This window comes from Acipenser ruthenus, chromosome 27 (assembly GCF_902713425.1).
Source record: "Acipenser ruthenus chromosome 27, fAciRut3.2 maternal haplotype, whole genome shotgun sequence".
NCBI lineage: Eukaryota > Metazoa > Chordata > Actinopteri > Acipenseriformes > Acipenseridae > Acipenser > Acipenser ruthenus.
In genome coordinates, this window is record NC_081215.1 from 5,140,253 (window position 1) to 5,156,092 (window position 15,840).

Sequence of the window (15,840 nt, forward strand, 5' to 3'; positions counted from 1 at the left end):
ATATATATATATATATATATATAATTTCCCTTATTGGGACATAAGTGTTTTTCAAAATAGTGTCTACAAACATAATGGTTGTTCAAATTAAAATAAAGAAAATATCTGGAAATGGACAGGATGTGTTCCTTCTATCTTGGTTCAGACGGTAAAAGGTTAACAAGCAATCAAAGCAATAAGAAACTTTGAAAAGGGCAAAGTTGTTTTTTATTGTATTATTGTGATAAGATCACATAGTTGAGATGTACATGCTCACTGCCTATGTATTCAATAGGATCACAAACATCAGATTGCTGTTTCTTACGGTTTTGGGCAAGGCCCTCAATGGCAACAGAACTTTGTTTAAAATTATAAAAAACAAACCTTTAAAAAGGACTGTGGGTAACTTTGAAATGCCTCAACACTCTTGTCTCCCAAGCACATCTGTGAAGTACAGCGACCCAACACCTTAATCACCAAGCTACTCCAGTCTCACTCCTTCCACACTGCATCCCTAGGACTCTACTCCTCAAATACACTACGTTAAACACTTAACAACTGGAACCCATATCCACACTGCAGCCCAGCACCCGGCACTCAAACTGAATCACAGGATCCTCTTGAAACTCAAGCCTTCAGTTCAGAGCCAGCACACCACCCTAACTTATACTAAACAGCTTCGTGCAGCTTGATCGGAGGAGTGTTTTGGGTGGGGTGGGATGTCAGGGAGGGGTTGCTTTTCATTATTGGTCATATTACCAGCTGAGATACAAGGCAGCTATACCAGGAAAGTGAAAACTATATGGCGCAGAATGCCAATTACACTGCAAGGGGCTGTGAAGCGCAACCAAAAAAGCTTTTTTCCCCCCCGTTTTACCTTTTATTTTCCAAACACACTGCCCTTTCCACCCTCGGCCAATTCAGATGAAACAACAGACCCTCTTTGTAAACAATCCACTGTGAAAGTGTTCGTTTATATAAAAAAAAAAAAGTTTGCCCCTCTTCCCGCTTGCTCCCCTGCTTACAAGCTATGCCCCCCCCTGCGGTCCTAGAGTCTGCACCTCCCTCTGAAAACAGAGGGAGGAATCAACCAAAAGGGGGAGGGCAGGATTTAACCAGAGAATCCTCTGCAGAGGAGTTTGTTGTTTCTGTGGTTCTCCACTCCGGCATTATCTCTTGGCGCGGACGAAATACAAGGCGTTGGTTTTGGGGTAGTACTTGACGTTCTGCTTCTTGTCCATAAGACCTCCGAAGATGATGAGCTCGCCTCTGCCCTGCACAACGGTGTGCAGGCTGGTCTCGGGGGGTCCCACCACAGAGCCCCCCCCAAACACTTTCCAGCTGACCTGGCCCCGCTCCTTCACCCTTGACACATCCAGCACGTACATCTGCATGGGCTTGCAGTTCATGCTCTGGTAGAGCGGCTTGCCCACGTTGAGTGACTGGGGCGGGTGGTGGCCCAGCCTGCGGGCGATTGGTGGGATGGAGTGTCCATCAGCCTGTGCGGGGCTGGGGGCTGCAGAGGGGGGGCTGGAGGTTGAAGCCGCAGGGGGAACGACGGGAGGAGGAGGAGCCTGAGAGGAAAGCGCTTTGACGGCCTCTAACCCTCGCCTCAGAGCTCCAGGCGATACAGCCCCCGGGGGTGTTGTGGCCAGGCTTGGAGGCGTGTGGGTGCCGTTGATCTGCTCTGGGGTGGGGTCCCGTCCCGTGGCGGTGGTGGTTTTGGCCTCAGGGGAGTCAGGGTTGCCCGCTTTGGGGTCCCAGCTGTAGTCTGCTGGCCTCAGGTCTCGGGTTTCAGGAGTAGGTCTGGTCCGGAAGTCGTAGCCCTCGGCTCCGGAGGGTGTGCCTGGCGAACCTGCCTGTCCCGGGCTCTCGCCTGCTGATGAGCCCCCGTTCTGGATGGGAGGGCTGTCCGAGCCTCCTGCTGCACCCCCCCGGGATGGGGACAGGCTGCCCTCCCTGGCCCCGCCGTGTCTCTGAGCCCTGGACCGCAGTGTGCCCCAGCGCCCGTTCACACAGGGAGCCTCCTCGCCGCCCTTCACTGGTGAGTGCGAGCGGTACTCCCGTGGCTCGGGCATCAGAGAAGGAGGCGTGGCACTGATTGGGGACGGACGAGAGTTCATGCTGGGGCTGAGAGGAGCCCGGCCACTGGGAGCCTGGCTGAATACCACCACACACTGACCCACCTGTGAGGGAGACAGGAAGACAAGGTTTATACAAACATCTGGATACAGACTTCTATTCAAAACGCTTGCCACTGAATTTATTTTGTTTCTTTTAGTATTTCTAAATTAAGCCGAGTGTTTAATAGTTAAGGATGGTTTATACACACAACGGCAACAGGTAAAGAGTGCTGTACAAAAGACCGGCTTTAACTATTTTAAATTGGATGCCAAAGTGAACCAAACCACCGGTTACAACTCCTCAATTATTTGAATGTTTGCCAAAGTGAACATTGTGATCATCATCTGTAATTGGCGTGTCACGTCAAAATGTTAGGGCCTGAAACTATTCCAGGATGCTTCAGACACATCTTTCCAATGTTAAGAAAGCCGCAGTTTTAGTTGAAGTGACCGGACTGTGCATCTGGTTAACCAGCTTTCCCTAACACTGACTGCACAGACTCCCTGAGCTCTACCAGCTGGAATTCCTTACCCTGCAAGCAGGGTGGCACCACAGCTCAGGGGCGCCATGCTCCTCGTTCTCCACCTTGAGCTGCTGCCAGGTCCACGGGTTTGTGTGCATGTGGAGCAGCCAGGCATCCTTCAGGAGCTGAGAGAGAAGGGGATTAGTATACACTTACAGCTGGATTCACACACTCCGATTAGCAACTTACTGAACAGAAAAGCTCAGTTTTAATACAGTCGCTAAATGCATCACATTGGAAGTGTTCACTGTAAGTATCTGCCACTGTGATTGGCTGAGAAATATCATGAAGTTAATGCTGGCTGCACGTATAGAAGACTGCATTGATCTTGGTTAAAAAAAGTACAAATTATTATGTATTCAATGTTGGTATTATATTTTTATGCTTCTGCTTTAAAATGTTATTTCTAAACTATTTTTACAGCACTGGAGCTGATCTGTTGAAGTGCTGTATCAAAGTATGTTAAATGACAGCTCTGCCCAGTGAAACAGCAGGGAGTCCCCCTGGGATACTCACTGCATTAGGGCCTCCGCAGCCTCCCAGGATGAGCAGGGTCTCGTCATCAATAACAATCTGCAAGCGCAGGAAACCACACAATGTAGGGAATGACTTGCAAAGCCTTTTAAGGTCTAGAGGCCTCCTACAACAGAAATCTAACACAGGATTGATATGCAGACACCTTTTGAGGCACTGGGCTTGGAATAGCTTAGTGACATTTCACAACCCTGTAGCATATGATTTTCTTCAATTGAAAAAATGTTCATAATTCAAATCCTGTGTTCCTGCTGTTACAACAGCACTTTATTCTTTGAAGCTTCACTCAGAGCACGCAGAGTAAGAGCTATATTTGTGGAGTTATTTATATACAATCAGACATATACGTCAGAATAAACTGAACAAGTTTGGAATTTCACAGGCTTGCATCTTACTTTCCCTTTTTTTAGTATCCTGTTTTCATTACAAAAATCTCCTTTGAGAAGTGGGAAAGTACAGAAGGTATGAGGAAGGAGAGCCCTTACCTGGGACTGTCCGCCCCGTGGGTGCGGTGTCGGGCCGGCGATGTTGGGTTTGGACCAGGCCCACTGCTCTAGATCTAGAACCCAAACCTCGTTGCTCCTGGGGGGGGACACATGTCATGAGAACAGACAGTCAACTCCCAGGCAACATTGCAACACTAAAGAAAACCAGCAACAAACAAAGTGGCTGCAGGGAGCCGCTTTTAAGTTTGTTTCTTGCTAGTTACTTATTTATATTTTTTACTAATCTTTTAAAACTTGCGCTTCAAAATAGGGCCCCCACCAATAACAATGACACCCCGGTTTAGAAATAACTTACATCTGCCGTGAGCCCAGTGACCCCCCAAAAACGATCATTTTGTCCCCGATGACGGAAGAGGAGTGGCCAGCCATTGGAGGGGGTCCCTGCGTGGTGACAATGCAGTTCCACCTTAAGAGGGAGAGAGCGTCAGGACTGGATACAAAACTGGCTGAAATTAATTTACAGTTTAGACCAAATAAAGAAGGAGTTAAAATATGTACTAGACTTATTAGGGCCAATGTATCTATCTCTTGCTGCACTCGCATGCAAAAATGCATTCTATTTAATAAGCAGAGCTTTTCTACTAGAAAGATAATTCACCAGCACTTAGTGGCGCCGCACTGGGAACATTACGATTTAATTTGCTCACAAGAACTGCGCTCGGATGGCAAAATGCTTGAGAATGCGGTTTCCTAAGATGTGTTCACTGCAGATTTCTGGACGGTGAGATACTTTCAACACGTTCACTTAGTAAGAACTGAAATATGAAACACGCTGCTGTGAAAGAGCTGCGATATAAAGAGTGTTGGACACTGGCTACAGTACACTGGAAGGTCTAAGGAGCTCCGCACTCACCAGTTCTTAGATGGGGAGTACGTGTGAATTTCATCAAAGAAGCGTTCGGGCTGGTGCAGAGGGTAGGGACTGGGCCGAGTCCAGCCGCCAAACAGCACCAGCAAGTCCCTGTACACAACCAGCGTAGCACCAGCCTTTGGAGATGGGTATGAGCCTGCAAGAGAGAGAAGGGACAGAGTTAGAGAGGCCTGAGAAAACAGAGGGATGTGGAGTTAGTGAGGGACTGGAACACTACATACTGTACTGATGGGCTATTCGGAAATTGGCTTATTCAAACTTTATATAGCCCAAAATGGATTAATTCAGAATAAACCAGAAAGTATGTGAGACAGAGAGAGAGAGAGACGGGGTAGAAAGCTAAGTGGGTGGGCACAGACAGAGAGAGAGTGAGTATTTAAGTATTTAATACCCAGACTTCCAGTTTTCAGATCTGGTAACCAGACCACACTGCCACCATGGGAATGTTTGGAATATCCTGGGAGGTACAGTTAATTATGTTTTCTTTTTTTCTGCGAGGCCTGAAATAACTGCCGACTCCTGCCCCAAAGCTTTGGGTTGAGTACATCAATGACCACAACAAAGGACACTGCGGGACAAGATCAGCTAGTCCCCCTTTAGAACAACTTCCTTGAGCTGCTCTCCCAGACCCCAGCTCCTGGGCAGCACCTCCCTAATCCTTCAGTACCCCTAACGGGTAGGCTTTGCACTGAATGCCAAACTTCAACATTTCAGTCCTACCATACCTATGGGTTAAAGTAATCATTTCAATTCCTGGCTGAAATAAAAGCCTGGGATGTTTCGAGCCCTGCCCCGGGGGATTTCTCCAAGGCTCTTGCCCATTCCCTCCAGTCCGTTCTCCCTGGCAGTGGGAACAAGGATGTCTCTGCATGCCTCAGCCTGGGAACCCAGCCCAGCCTGGCTGATAAGGGAATGTGAACAATGCCCACAGGGGTCACTGCATAGCGGGGGCTGCCTTGCTCCAAAGCCTCTTTCCCAAAGCAGAGGAAGTGGGGAGCTCCCTGACCACCCCAGGGAATCCAAGACTACAGGGCTGGAATGAACAGAAGGATGGCAAAGTGCAAGGACTTCCTCATTTTAAATGTAGCACACATTTTTTTTTTTTCATTTTACATTTAAGTATGGTTGCAGTGCACAGAACTCTTATTGACATTTTTTTTATAAATTTAAACAAATATTCGGATAAACTTTTGAAATACTTGAAATACCTTATTGTACTTAGTTATTTGTTTAAACAGATACTGTTTTCAGGACAAAAGCCTTACATGCGGTTAAGTGCTCGTTCAAAACTCCCCTGTGACAGTGAGAAATATGACAAGGAGTGGTCTTCCTGGTACATGACCTAGTAATTTTAAACCACTACCAGTCCACACTACCCCCTTAACCAGTCATTCATTTACATTATCAATTCACCATAATTCAGTTTAAAAAAAGAGCCCTGGTAATTTGCTTGCTTTGTTTTGTACCTGCTACTTTCCCACAGTACCGGTTGCCTAGGTAATAACCTAGGCAGCCCGCCCCATTGGCTGGCGGAGTACCTGAAGGGGCTGCTCTGAATGGCCATTGGGAAGCTTGGGCCCGGGACAATGGGAACTGTCAATCAGCAGCCTGGCCATGCTGTCACTCAGTGATGGTCACACAATGAGCTGCGTGTCGCATACTGAGGCCAGACTGGACAAAACTGGGGCCGGCCACTCTCAAGCTCCCTGTCTCTCCCCCACCCCCTCACACAGAGAGAGAGAGCTCTCATTCACTTCAAAAGAACTTTTCATTGCCATGAGAGCATATTCAAGATCATCGTCATACACAGAGAAACAAGAGGATGACAAGATGAGCTTGTTCTGTGCTCCTCGGCTAGAATCCCCTTCCTTCTTCCCTTCAGCACTGATCATATTTTCTGCATTATTAATCAGGAGCTGTCTTTTAAAAAAAAAAAAGATATAATAAAACATGAAACGGGTCACAGCAAATTAGGACAAGCAACTGAAGGCCAGATTCCTGCTATAGACAGGCAGATCAAACAGTCCATTCACATCACTCATCATAGTTTAAGTCAACAGCTTATGAGAGAGCTCTCTCCTGACTGAGACCAATACCTACAAACTAAGCAGGACAACAATACAATTCTTGCATGCACACATTTTACAGTATGCTGCCAGAAAATAGGCAAATATTATACAAGTGCTCCAGAATATCCGGGAACTGAAAAGCAACGTTCCAACACTTGAAACATGTGCCTGACCTCCAGGTGTCTGCCATCCTTTTTAGATTGATTCCCCAAAGGTAGATCAACGTAGGGCAAACATCTCTGTTTCTCTCTGGAGGCTTCTGCAGCTGATTTACTTGAAATGGGGGCTGGAGCATTAAGGCCAAGGTCATACAGTTGTCAATTAGGCAGGTGCACACATTGAAGTAAGACCATTGGTTTCTAACATGTATCTATTTGACTTGGTTTCTTATAGTAAATAATCGTATTTTCTGATCCGTCTCGTTTTTCCGTGGAACCAGCAGTCTCACCCCAGCATCCCTACATGCCTGTCTCATCCTCTCCCTCTCTCTCCCAGTCAGTGCGTCTGCCGGACTGTCTCTTCAAGCTCTTTCACACAGCCTGAAGAGCTTGTCTCAATGCGCTGACAGGCAGTGGCTGGCTTTTCAATGACAGCACCTGTCTCTGCCTGTCTGCGCATCAACAACGATATTTCAGAGTCAAAATATACAAGCCTCGAGTTTGGGTGGGGTGGCGGGGGGCTGCCTGTCTAACCCTCTGTCTCTCTGTGCACAAAGAAACAATGCAGTGTCCCAGCTGTGTAGAGGTTGTCCCTCCCAGGCCCCCACCAAAGCAGCTCCAGCACTTTCATTGACTCTCACACATCAACTACCCTCCTGCAACACTGACTGAAAACAGTGCTGAAAACTTGCCCATTTCACAATTTTTATCACATTTGCCAGCCTATATCTAGCACTTTAGCCACATGATAAATATTCAAAATATGCACACACAAAATACAAAAAAATGCTCGCCTTGCTTTTTGTACAGAAGTGTGAAGGTAATTTTGGTGTATATTCAATATTTATGCAACAAACACTTCTGGAGAACCTTCATGTTACTGAGAAACGCATTGCAATATGAAAGGCTAGTTTAAGCAAAACCTTGCCCCCTGCCCACTCCAACCTACCTGATGCCAGAGGGCGGATCCACTCCTTGCTGTTCAAGTCTAGTCTCCAGAGGTCATTGAAGGCTGCGTTGCAGCTGCTTTGAGTGCACCCCCCAAACACGTACATGGACTGATGGGAATCGTAATAGCAAGCACCTGGAAGAGACAGGACAACAGGACGCTTTTACCATGTCCAGGACAGTCCTGTCAAAGGTTGGGTACAGCCACTGATAACCCATCCCATTTGAATCTTAGTCTTATACAAACATACACAAGAGTAATTAAAAAGAAAAAAAAAAAAGGATGGATGGCTTCTTATTGGTTACAAACATTCCCAATGTGTTTAAACGTTAAGGAAACTCTACTTTTCACCTCTAAAGAGCTCCCCAACCTAATTACAGAAATGGAATTAAAAAAAAAAAAACATTGCATACCAGCTTGATCCATTCCTGGTTTTACTGAGTTTAACAGAACACACCTGAGCTTGATGCCTGTAAACTGGCTAATCAAGCTCGTTACAAAACCTGGAATGGGGGAATCTGTTATGCAACAGGAGTCTTATTCCCATCCCTGTGTTACGCACCATGTGGTGTAATAACGAGCCAGTGAGAGTCGTCTTACTGTGAGAGAAGCGCTGGGTGATGGGGGTCCCTGGGTAGGGGTAGGTACGGCTCTCCCATTGGATATTGCCCTCCTGAACCGCCTTGATGAACCCGTGGTAACACTGGTGGGCTACGCCTGCGGAGAGAAAGGACAAACCTGGGTTAACAAAGCCATACAATGCCATGCAGCACCTCAGGGTACAGACACACAAACAGCTAATGGCTAAATATCATGTAAACATGCAACACAAGTGAACAGTGTCCACATCTAGAGCTGAGGTGGGCAGCACCAAGCCAAGGGAGCCATTTAACTCTGGGTTCACATGGAATAACAAAACAATATTTTAGACACGGGATGAAGGTTTCATTTGTTCAGCTTAACAACTCGTTTAGTTATAAAAAAAAAGTATGCTCAGATGTGTAGTGATTATATTGTTCTGCATATGTGAAAACTAGAATTCTGATTCTGATTGACCAATAAGATTGGTAAAGATGTTTTTTTTTACTACAAAGGCAAAATGGTAATTAAAGGTAAAAAAAGGCTGTGTTCCTTGAAAGGGTTATTAAAGAAACTCCACACCCCCGGCTTGCAGAGAGGAACCTCTTGGGATATCAGCTCCAAAGCAAGAAGAAAAATCTATAAACCTAATTCAGCGTTCAACGAACACAACAGAATGCAATAGGTTTCAGACACCATTTGCTTCAGCATTATTGAGATTTCCTTAAAAAAAAAAGTAAAAAAACAAGCACACACGAGCAGCCCACTTTTCCACTGCGATGCAAGTTCTCTTTCATTGCAGTATATAAAATGCAGAGGGTTAAAAATACACTAGACTGCACTGCTTTCTTACCACTCTGTCAGCCTTCACTGTACGGGCAACAACTTAACAAAAGGCAAGAATGTCATTAAAGGAATACAATGACCGGTGATGGGGAATATTATAAGCGCTGTGTTACATAAAGTAAAACTGACCCTGTACCCTACCAAATTTCTTTAAAAACACAGCAGATGAACAGTGAAATGGATTATTTATTTCAGAACCTGGGGGCAGAAGACGTCATGACTTTGTCTGAGGATTTTATGTTTTAGGATACCTTTTTGGCAGGAGGCTTAGACATTATTTGCGATACTTCTTGCATCTGTTAAATCTATAAGACAGCAAGGCTAGCTCACCCTTGATGAGCCGGTACCACTGCTTGCAGACGAGCGCTGCGGTCTTGTGCTCCTGGTAGGGAGACAGGAAGGACAGGATGTACTCGAGAACCTCTTCGGGTAGCTCGCCCATGGTGCGGTGGTGACGCTGCTCAACCTCAAGGGGACGCTGCTGCTGCTGCTGTGGCTCCTCGTCCTGCTCCATTGAGCCTTCTACAGCCTCTTCTGTGTCCATGGCAATGAAGCTGTCATCCTCGCTGTCAGACGAGCTGGCCATATCACGCCACGTCACAGCCACTGTGAGGAAGAGGGGGTTAAATACATCAGCGCATCATCCTGTGACACCCACAGTGCTTAACAAACCCACCTATCCATGGCAACAGCCAGCCCATTGTTTAACCTGCAATACATTAGGCATCTTATTTTAGGGTTTTGCCACAAGAGTGAACACCAAAATGCTATAATTAGCTGCATCTGGTAATGGTAACACTATAGGTAGGCAAATGTTTAGGTTGATGCAAAACTCTGCCCTGCCAACACCATCCGGTTTACAGGAAAAACAGCATTCTATACTGCTCAATAAGAGACTTCCATCTTCCAGAGAACAACCTGTATAATGTATCATATTAACAGATAGGTTGAACAAAACTATCCTGGCAGCACGTGGGGTTCAGGCAAAAGGGGATAAGCTGAGTGTACTGTACAATACTCAAATTCCTTTCAAATGATTACCATTCAGGTGCTGTTCTTCATATGCTTGGGTCAGAACCTACAGTGCAATTCTCTTGTGTAGCGTGCTTCAAGTCAAGTGCCTCAAGGTGGAGAAATCATTTTATAGTCATGCATCAGACACCTGTGGGTAAGTTATTTCCCCACCTTTGTATCAAAAGAAAACGCCTGATTGACATGTCTTGCCTAGAGGGCTTCAAACAGTTTATCTTTTCTTTGAGGTTACTAGATCAGCTGTAGTTTCTAAATGCATTTCATAATCTATACTGCGCATCAAAAGAAAGTTATCACAATTATAACATTTATTTTCGAAAAAAATAAGGTATATAAATGATGGACATTGACAAAATGTTTTTGGTTTCTTTTTAATCACTCAATCATTCATCCTTGCCCATGGCACGCTTGAGTGACTATGACTGAAGCATATGCACTTAATCACCTAATTAGTGAGACAGTTGATTGGACACTGGATATGGAGTGATTTCAGCTGTTGAATTGCAAGCTTGAAAAAAAGCAATAAAGAAAATTCACAGAAAAAAAAAAACATGTCAAGAGAGCAGCGCCTTCGTGCAGTCGGCATGTTGGAGGCTGGACTAGGGCAGCGTACTGTGGCTCGCAGTCTTGGGTGCTCACAGCCAGCGATTTCAAACCTGGAGAGACGGTATAACCAGACACACACTGTCAATGACAAGCCACGAACTGGGAGACCAAGAGTCAACACCTGCCCAAGGTCGACAGATCATTTTGCAGCATCTTCGTGATGTCAGTTGTTAATCAGCACAATAAAAAGTCACTGCACCGGCTCTAGAACAGAGTTTGTCATTTTTCGATCACATCTAGTGAATTTTATCCAGATATAAGAGATAAGTTTCTTTTGATGCTCAGTATATAAATGGTCCTAATCTTTTATTACAACTGCATCTTAAAAGCACACACATTCAATTAATAAAATAAAATAGGTGAGCAGGTCATCATTGATTTTCTGCTGTCATTCAGAGGAAAAGTAAATATGGCCTGATAAAACTGTAACTGAATCAAAGTACAACTCAGACTGAACGGCATTCATTACACTGAATACCATACCAGTTTCAGGAACATAATGCTAACCCTTTTTGGTTTGTAACCCAATACCAATCTGACTAAGACATAATGCTGTATTCCCACATAAAAACAGCTGTTTGCCAAAACTGTTAGTCTAGAGGTCACATTTTCCCCTCTTCATGTAACATGACAAAGTTGTAGAACGGTTATTGCCTGAGTAAGGGCAGATCTGAATACATGTGTAATATATTTAAAACAAAACAAAACAAACAAAAAAAAAACTAAAATACAATATATTTCCTAAGGTCGCGGCTGAACGCTATTTTTAAAAGGTTTGGGATCTTTTAGTTTACAAATACTTAAACTCTGTACATGGTAAAGAATTCTCGTCTGTGTTTTTAACCCCGGAGCACGTAGCTGTAAACTAGTTTGGATTTACTTTACACACAAAGACGAAACCTCGCACAGCACAGATAAGCAAACCATGTTTCATTGCGATCAATTATAAAAATAAACAATCGCATTAACGTTGCAATAAATACGTATCTTGTATTATTATTATTATTATTATTATTATTATTATTATTATTATTATTATTAAAACTTGCCTGGCTCTGGTTCTGGTTCAGGTTCAAGAAGCAGCTGATTAACAAACCATTCGTGCACCGCATCTCCCATCAACAGACGAGCATACTTTTTTAAAGCAGGTAATCCTGCCGTGTCGTCTTTTAAAAAATCCCATTCTTCTTCTTCTTCTTGTTCAGAACGTCCTCTTCTTGAATATTCGTCCCCGTTGCTGCTAGTTCGCTTTCTTTTCAGAGCCATTCTTGCTCTGTTCGCGTACAGTATACTGTATCAAAACCCGTCTTGCGTTAAAATGCTGCCCTTTTTATCCTGTACACGAACGCAGGCCAAGCATCGCAGAATACCTGTCCTGACTGGCTGTTCGAAACCAGGTGAAATGGGCGGAGGTGAATGGTGTTTGAAGTGCCAAGGCAGACACCTTAAAGGTGTTAATACGGGTCACTTCACAGAGAAAGAAAATTCACACAGGGGTAGCATTTTGTTTTATGCGGCGCATTCATTGCGCGCGTCAACAAGGCTGTAATAAATAATGACTGTCCCAAGCTGTCGGGGAAATCTAAAAGGCACCACCGGTTATCTCTCTGACCAGCTCTTAGGCGCCACCAGAGTAATGTTTACTGTACATTACTTCTAAAGGGAAGAACCGTTTAACACACAAACTTATACAACTTAAAGTTCATATAAATACTTTCAGTTTCCTCTGATTAATAATAATAATAATAATAATAATAATAATAATAATAATAATAATAATAATAATAATAATAATAATTACCAGGTACTACTTTTATTTTTTGCACAAATGAAAACAAGATTTAGACCAGGCTTGGCATATTTAACTTTTCCAAAACGTGGTTGTATCGAATTTAAAAGCAGGAGATTTTAAGATGACAGCAGTACAAGGCAATACAGCAACAGCAGAGCTGTGAAGGTCATCTGGTCCCCAATTTGAATGACTAAGCCCTTGTACTGGAACTTACATTTACACACAGTACGTATATTTGCACCCATGACAGAAAATGTTGATTATTTTTGGCACAGATTCCTAGTCACTTAAATAAAATGTCCTTGCTCTGGTTCACTGTCTAGTCCCTTGCTAGTGTGTGTCGACTATAAAAACACCTCTTCCAGGCTCTGGCAACACCTCATGTTTTATTGTTGGTCGACAGTCTGCAGAGGTGAGTGTTCACTTTAAAACACTTCCATTGTTCTTGTAACACAGTAACTGCTGGTGCTTCTCAGGTTTTGTGCTGATCCAAGGTGTGAACAAAAGAACTTCACCATCTGAATGCATTGATGCACTTCCATTCTGCCACCTTCCACCCCGTCTCCAGTCTTCTGAACATGCAAAGCAGGCACTGGGCCCGTTTGCAATGCTTTTGTTAAGAGGTAATGCTACAAAACTAGGAAGAAGCCATTGAGGTGCACTTAAAGAGGCTCTGACTGCAACAAAAGCTCAGCCCTGACACAAAGTGCTAATACTCAGACCTGGGTAATATGTGTTTTGTAACTGCACTAGACTATCCATTGAAATCTTGTTTAATTTTTGATACGACATGAGCTGGTTTCCTACAAAATATGGAGTGGCTCAACGGGCCCTTTGCTTATTTCCATCCATGCACACTTTTTCTGCTTAAATCCTGAATCAAACCCTACTGTTATTTATTCATTTAACCAGGCTACAATCCACCCACTTTTATACAGTAGTTCTGACAAGACAACACAAAGGAATTGTACTTTGTTAATACAGGTTTAAATGGTGAAATGCATTTCTTTTCAATGTCTCTGCTCAATAAAGGCATGGGTGTATTACTGAGTTACTTGAACTTTCTCAGCAATTTCAGTAACTTCAGTATCTACAGCGCATATATATATATTTGCTAGACTGCTTAACTCAAACAGGGCCAAAGTTTCAAAGCTTTTGTACATGTTTTCTTTAACAAAAAAAAAAAATGACTACCAATTTTTTCTTGTTTTATTCCCCCTCCACTCACATTTTCATAAAAAATACGGATACATTTTACACTTGCAAAAGGCAGTGTTGTAATTGTCTGCTGTATAGGACCTGGTCAGCTTTTAAATCTGGTTTAACCAGTGTCCTGCCAAATCTGTACTCAATATTCGACAAACTGCAATGCTGCACATTTTGCATGAAAACTGATACAGTGTGCTGTATAATCCAACACACTGATGGCGAAGCTGCTTTCTCTGCCTGACTAAGCATCTGTCCCAGAAGAGGCTGTGAGAGAGGCAGGCCATCCTCTCAAGCTTTCATTTCCTAAAAATAGGAGTTTGTCTAAATCAGTGGAAATGCCTGTGCAGGGTTAGTGCTGCTATAGGCCAGAGGATAGAGGCCGCTGGCACTGGCCTCAGGACCCTGCGATAGGCTTCACAAACCTGCACTGTCCATATCCACTTCCACGGAGAGCTGTCCAGGAAATAACCCAAACCACAGCTTGATCAGACACCAGGCAATGCCACCTACATGCAGCTGTCACTTCTCCACCCTCTGAACCAAACACATTTTGGCAGCTGTGCTCTTGAAGCAGCTTCCCCCCCCCCCCCCAACTTAAACAACGTGCAAGTCACAAGCCTAACTATGTCTAGTACTGACTGCTCTGCAAATGAAAGTAACTATAACTTAATCCTTACAGTCTGTTGTAAGAATGCCTTCGCATTAGCTGAGAAGCAGGGAGAGTCAAGGGCTGACTCACACTATACAGAGGAAAGGGTCAATTGACAACATTAACGTATATTATTATTATTATTATTATTATTATTATTATTATTATTTAGAGCAAACATGCATAATGTCATCCACCAGAATTTTGGTCCACTTGGTATGGCATGATAAAATCTAGAAAGTATACGTCTGTGTGACTGACGTATAATGTACACATTTTATACGTAAAAAAAGCTCTGATCAGAAAAGAGAAGATTGTACATATGATATATAACAGCCTATTCTAGACCGACGCACGCAGTTCACAAAACAGAGCCCAGTTCTCCATGGTTAGATTTGCGTGCTACCTTACATACTACAGTCTTCAACTTCATTCTCTAAAAGTACACAACAAAACATTCCGCACTGTCGCTCCTGCTAAACATCGAATCGGTACTAATATTTGAATTGTACACATATTACGAGATGCTGATTATAAGACGATCACAGAATACCGGGTCTGTGTGCTTGGGTGTGTTGAGCCACACCATCAGTATAGCTCGGTGCAGAAAACGGATCTCCCAACAATGGACTCAGCAATGCCGTCCAAACAATGCAATCTGCTGGCCCTCCTCACATCTTGGTGGTACTAACCGGGGCTGTTGTCTTGGATCGTCTTTTCCTATTTATTCGTCCCTGTATTACCATCACGAGTCTAAATACGTTTCGATGTACTGGTGTGGATGATAGAATAGCTCGGTATGTATAGAAAGGCCCCTGTGTTTAATATGAATAGCTAATTAATTTAGCGGACCACACTAGTACAGTCAATAGTAGGACTAGTTCATAGGCAGATAGGTACAACGCCGCATCCTTCTGGCACTACGGCTCAGTCATCTCTTTTTCCCCAGCTTTTGCACCAAGTACAAGCCAGGAATAATCACCCTTTATCCTGTCTGCCCTCCAGCTTTCATCGCCTCTCGGAGACACAGACACTGCGAGACTCACCTCCTTTCCCCGCCTCTTGTTCTCTGAGCCGGCCCGGGGCTGCAACAGCGATTCACTCACGTTTTATTCTCGGTTCTGACTCAGCGGCGGGTTTTTATTTTATTTTTTATCTCGGTCCCAGCTCTGTGAGCAGCTATATTCCTGCTTTTCAGTTCCGACTTCTTCAGGGTTGACCTGTGCCTGGATCCCTTTTCATCTATCCCGGTCTCTTTCAATGCCTGCAGCGGATTCCCAAGCTCCAGTCCGCCGCCATCTTCCTTCTCAGCATCACCATTCCGCACGGCCAGGGGACGCGCACGGTACAGCAGCGGTGAGCGAGCTCGTCCGCTACCGGGAACGCGCCCGCCGCCCAGCGGAGAGACAACACT

General features: G+C 44.3%; 1 protein-coding gene across 3 annotated transcripts; it reads right to left on the reverse strand.

Moving 5' to 3' along the window:
- Positions 1-184: 184 nt before the first annotated feature.
- LOC117432259 (F-box only protein 42-like) lies at positions 185-15,832 on the reverse strand. Of its 3 annotated transcripts, none has more exons than XM_059001950.1 (10): positions 15,533-15,832; positions 9,469-9,744; positions 8,314-8,430; positions 7,714-7,848; positions 4,520-4,673; positions 3,962-4,072; positions 3,646-3,742; positions 3,143-3,199; positions 2,635-2,751; positions 185-2,165 (listed from the first exon to the last, which is right to left on the reverse strand). In XM_059001950.1, exons 2-10 carry the CDS (start codon positions 9,722-9,724, stop codon positions 1,149-1,151), a joined length of 2,061 nt encoding a protein of 686 aa, XP_058857933.1. In that variant the 5' UTR covers positions 9,725-9,744; positions 15,533-15,832; the 3' UTR covers positions 185-1,148. The 3 variants fall into 3 exon arrangements, with proteins under 3 accessions (XP_058857933.1, XP_058857932.1, XP_058857934.1); XM_059001949.1 differs by having other exon boundaries at positions 15,473-15,832; XM_059001951.1 differs by lacking the exon at positions 15,533-15,832 and adding an exon at positions 15,409-15,431.
- Between the last annotated feature and the right edge of the window lie 8 nt (positions 15,833-15,840).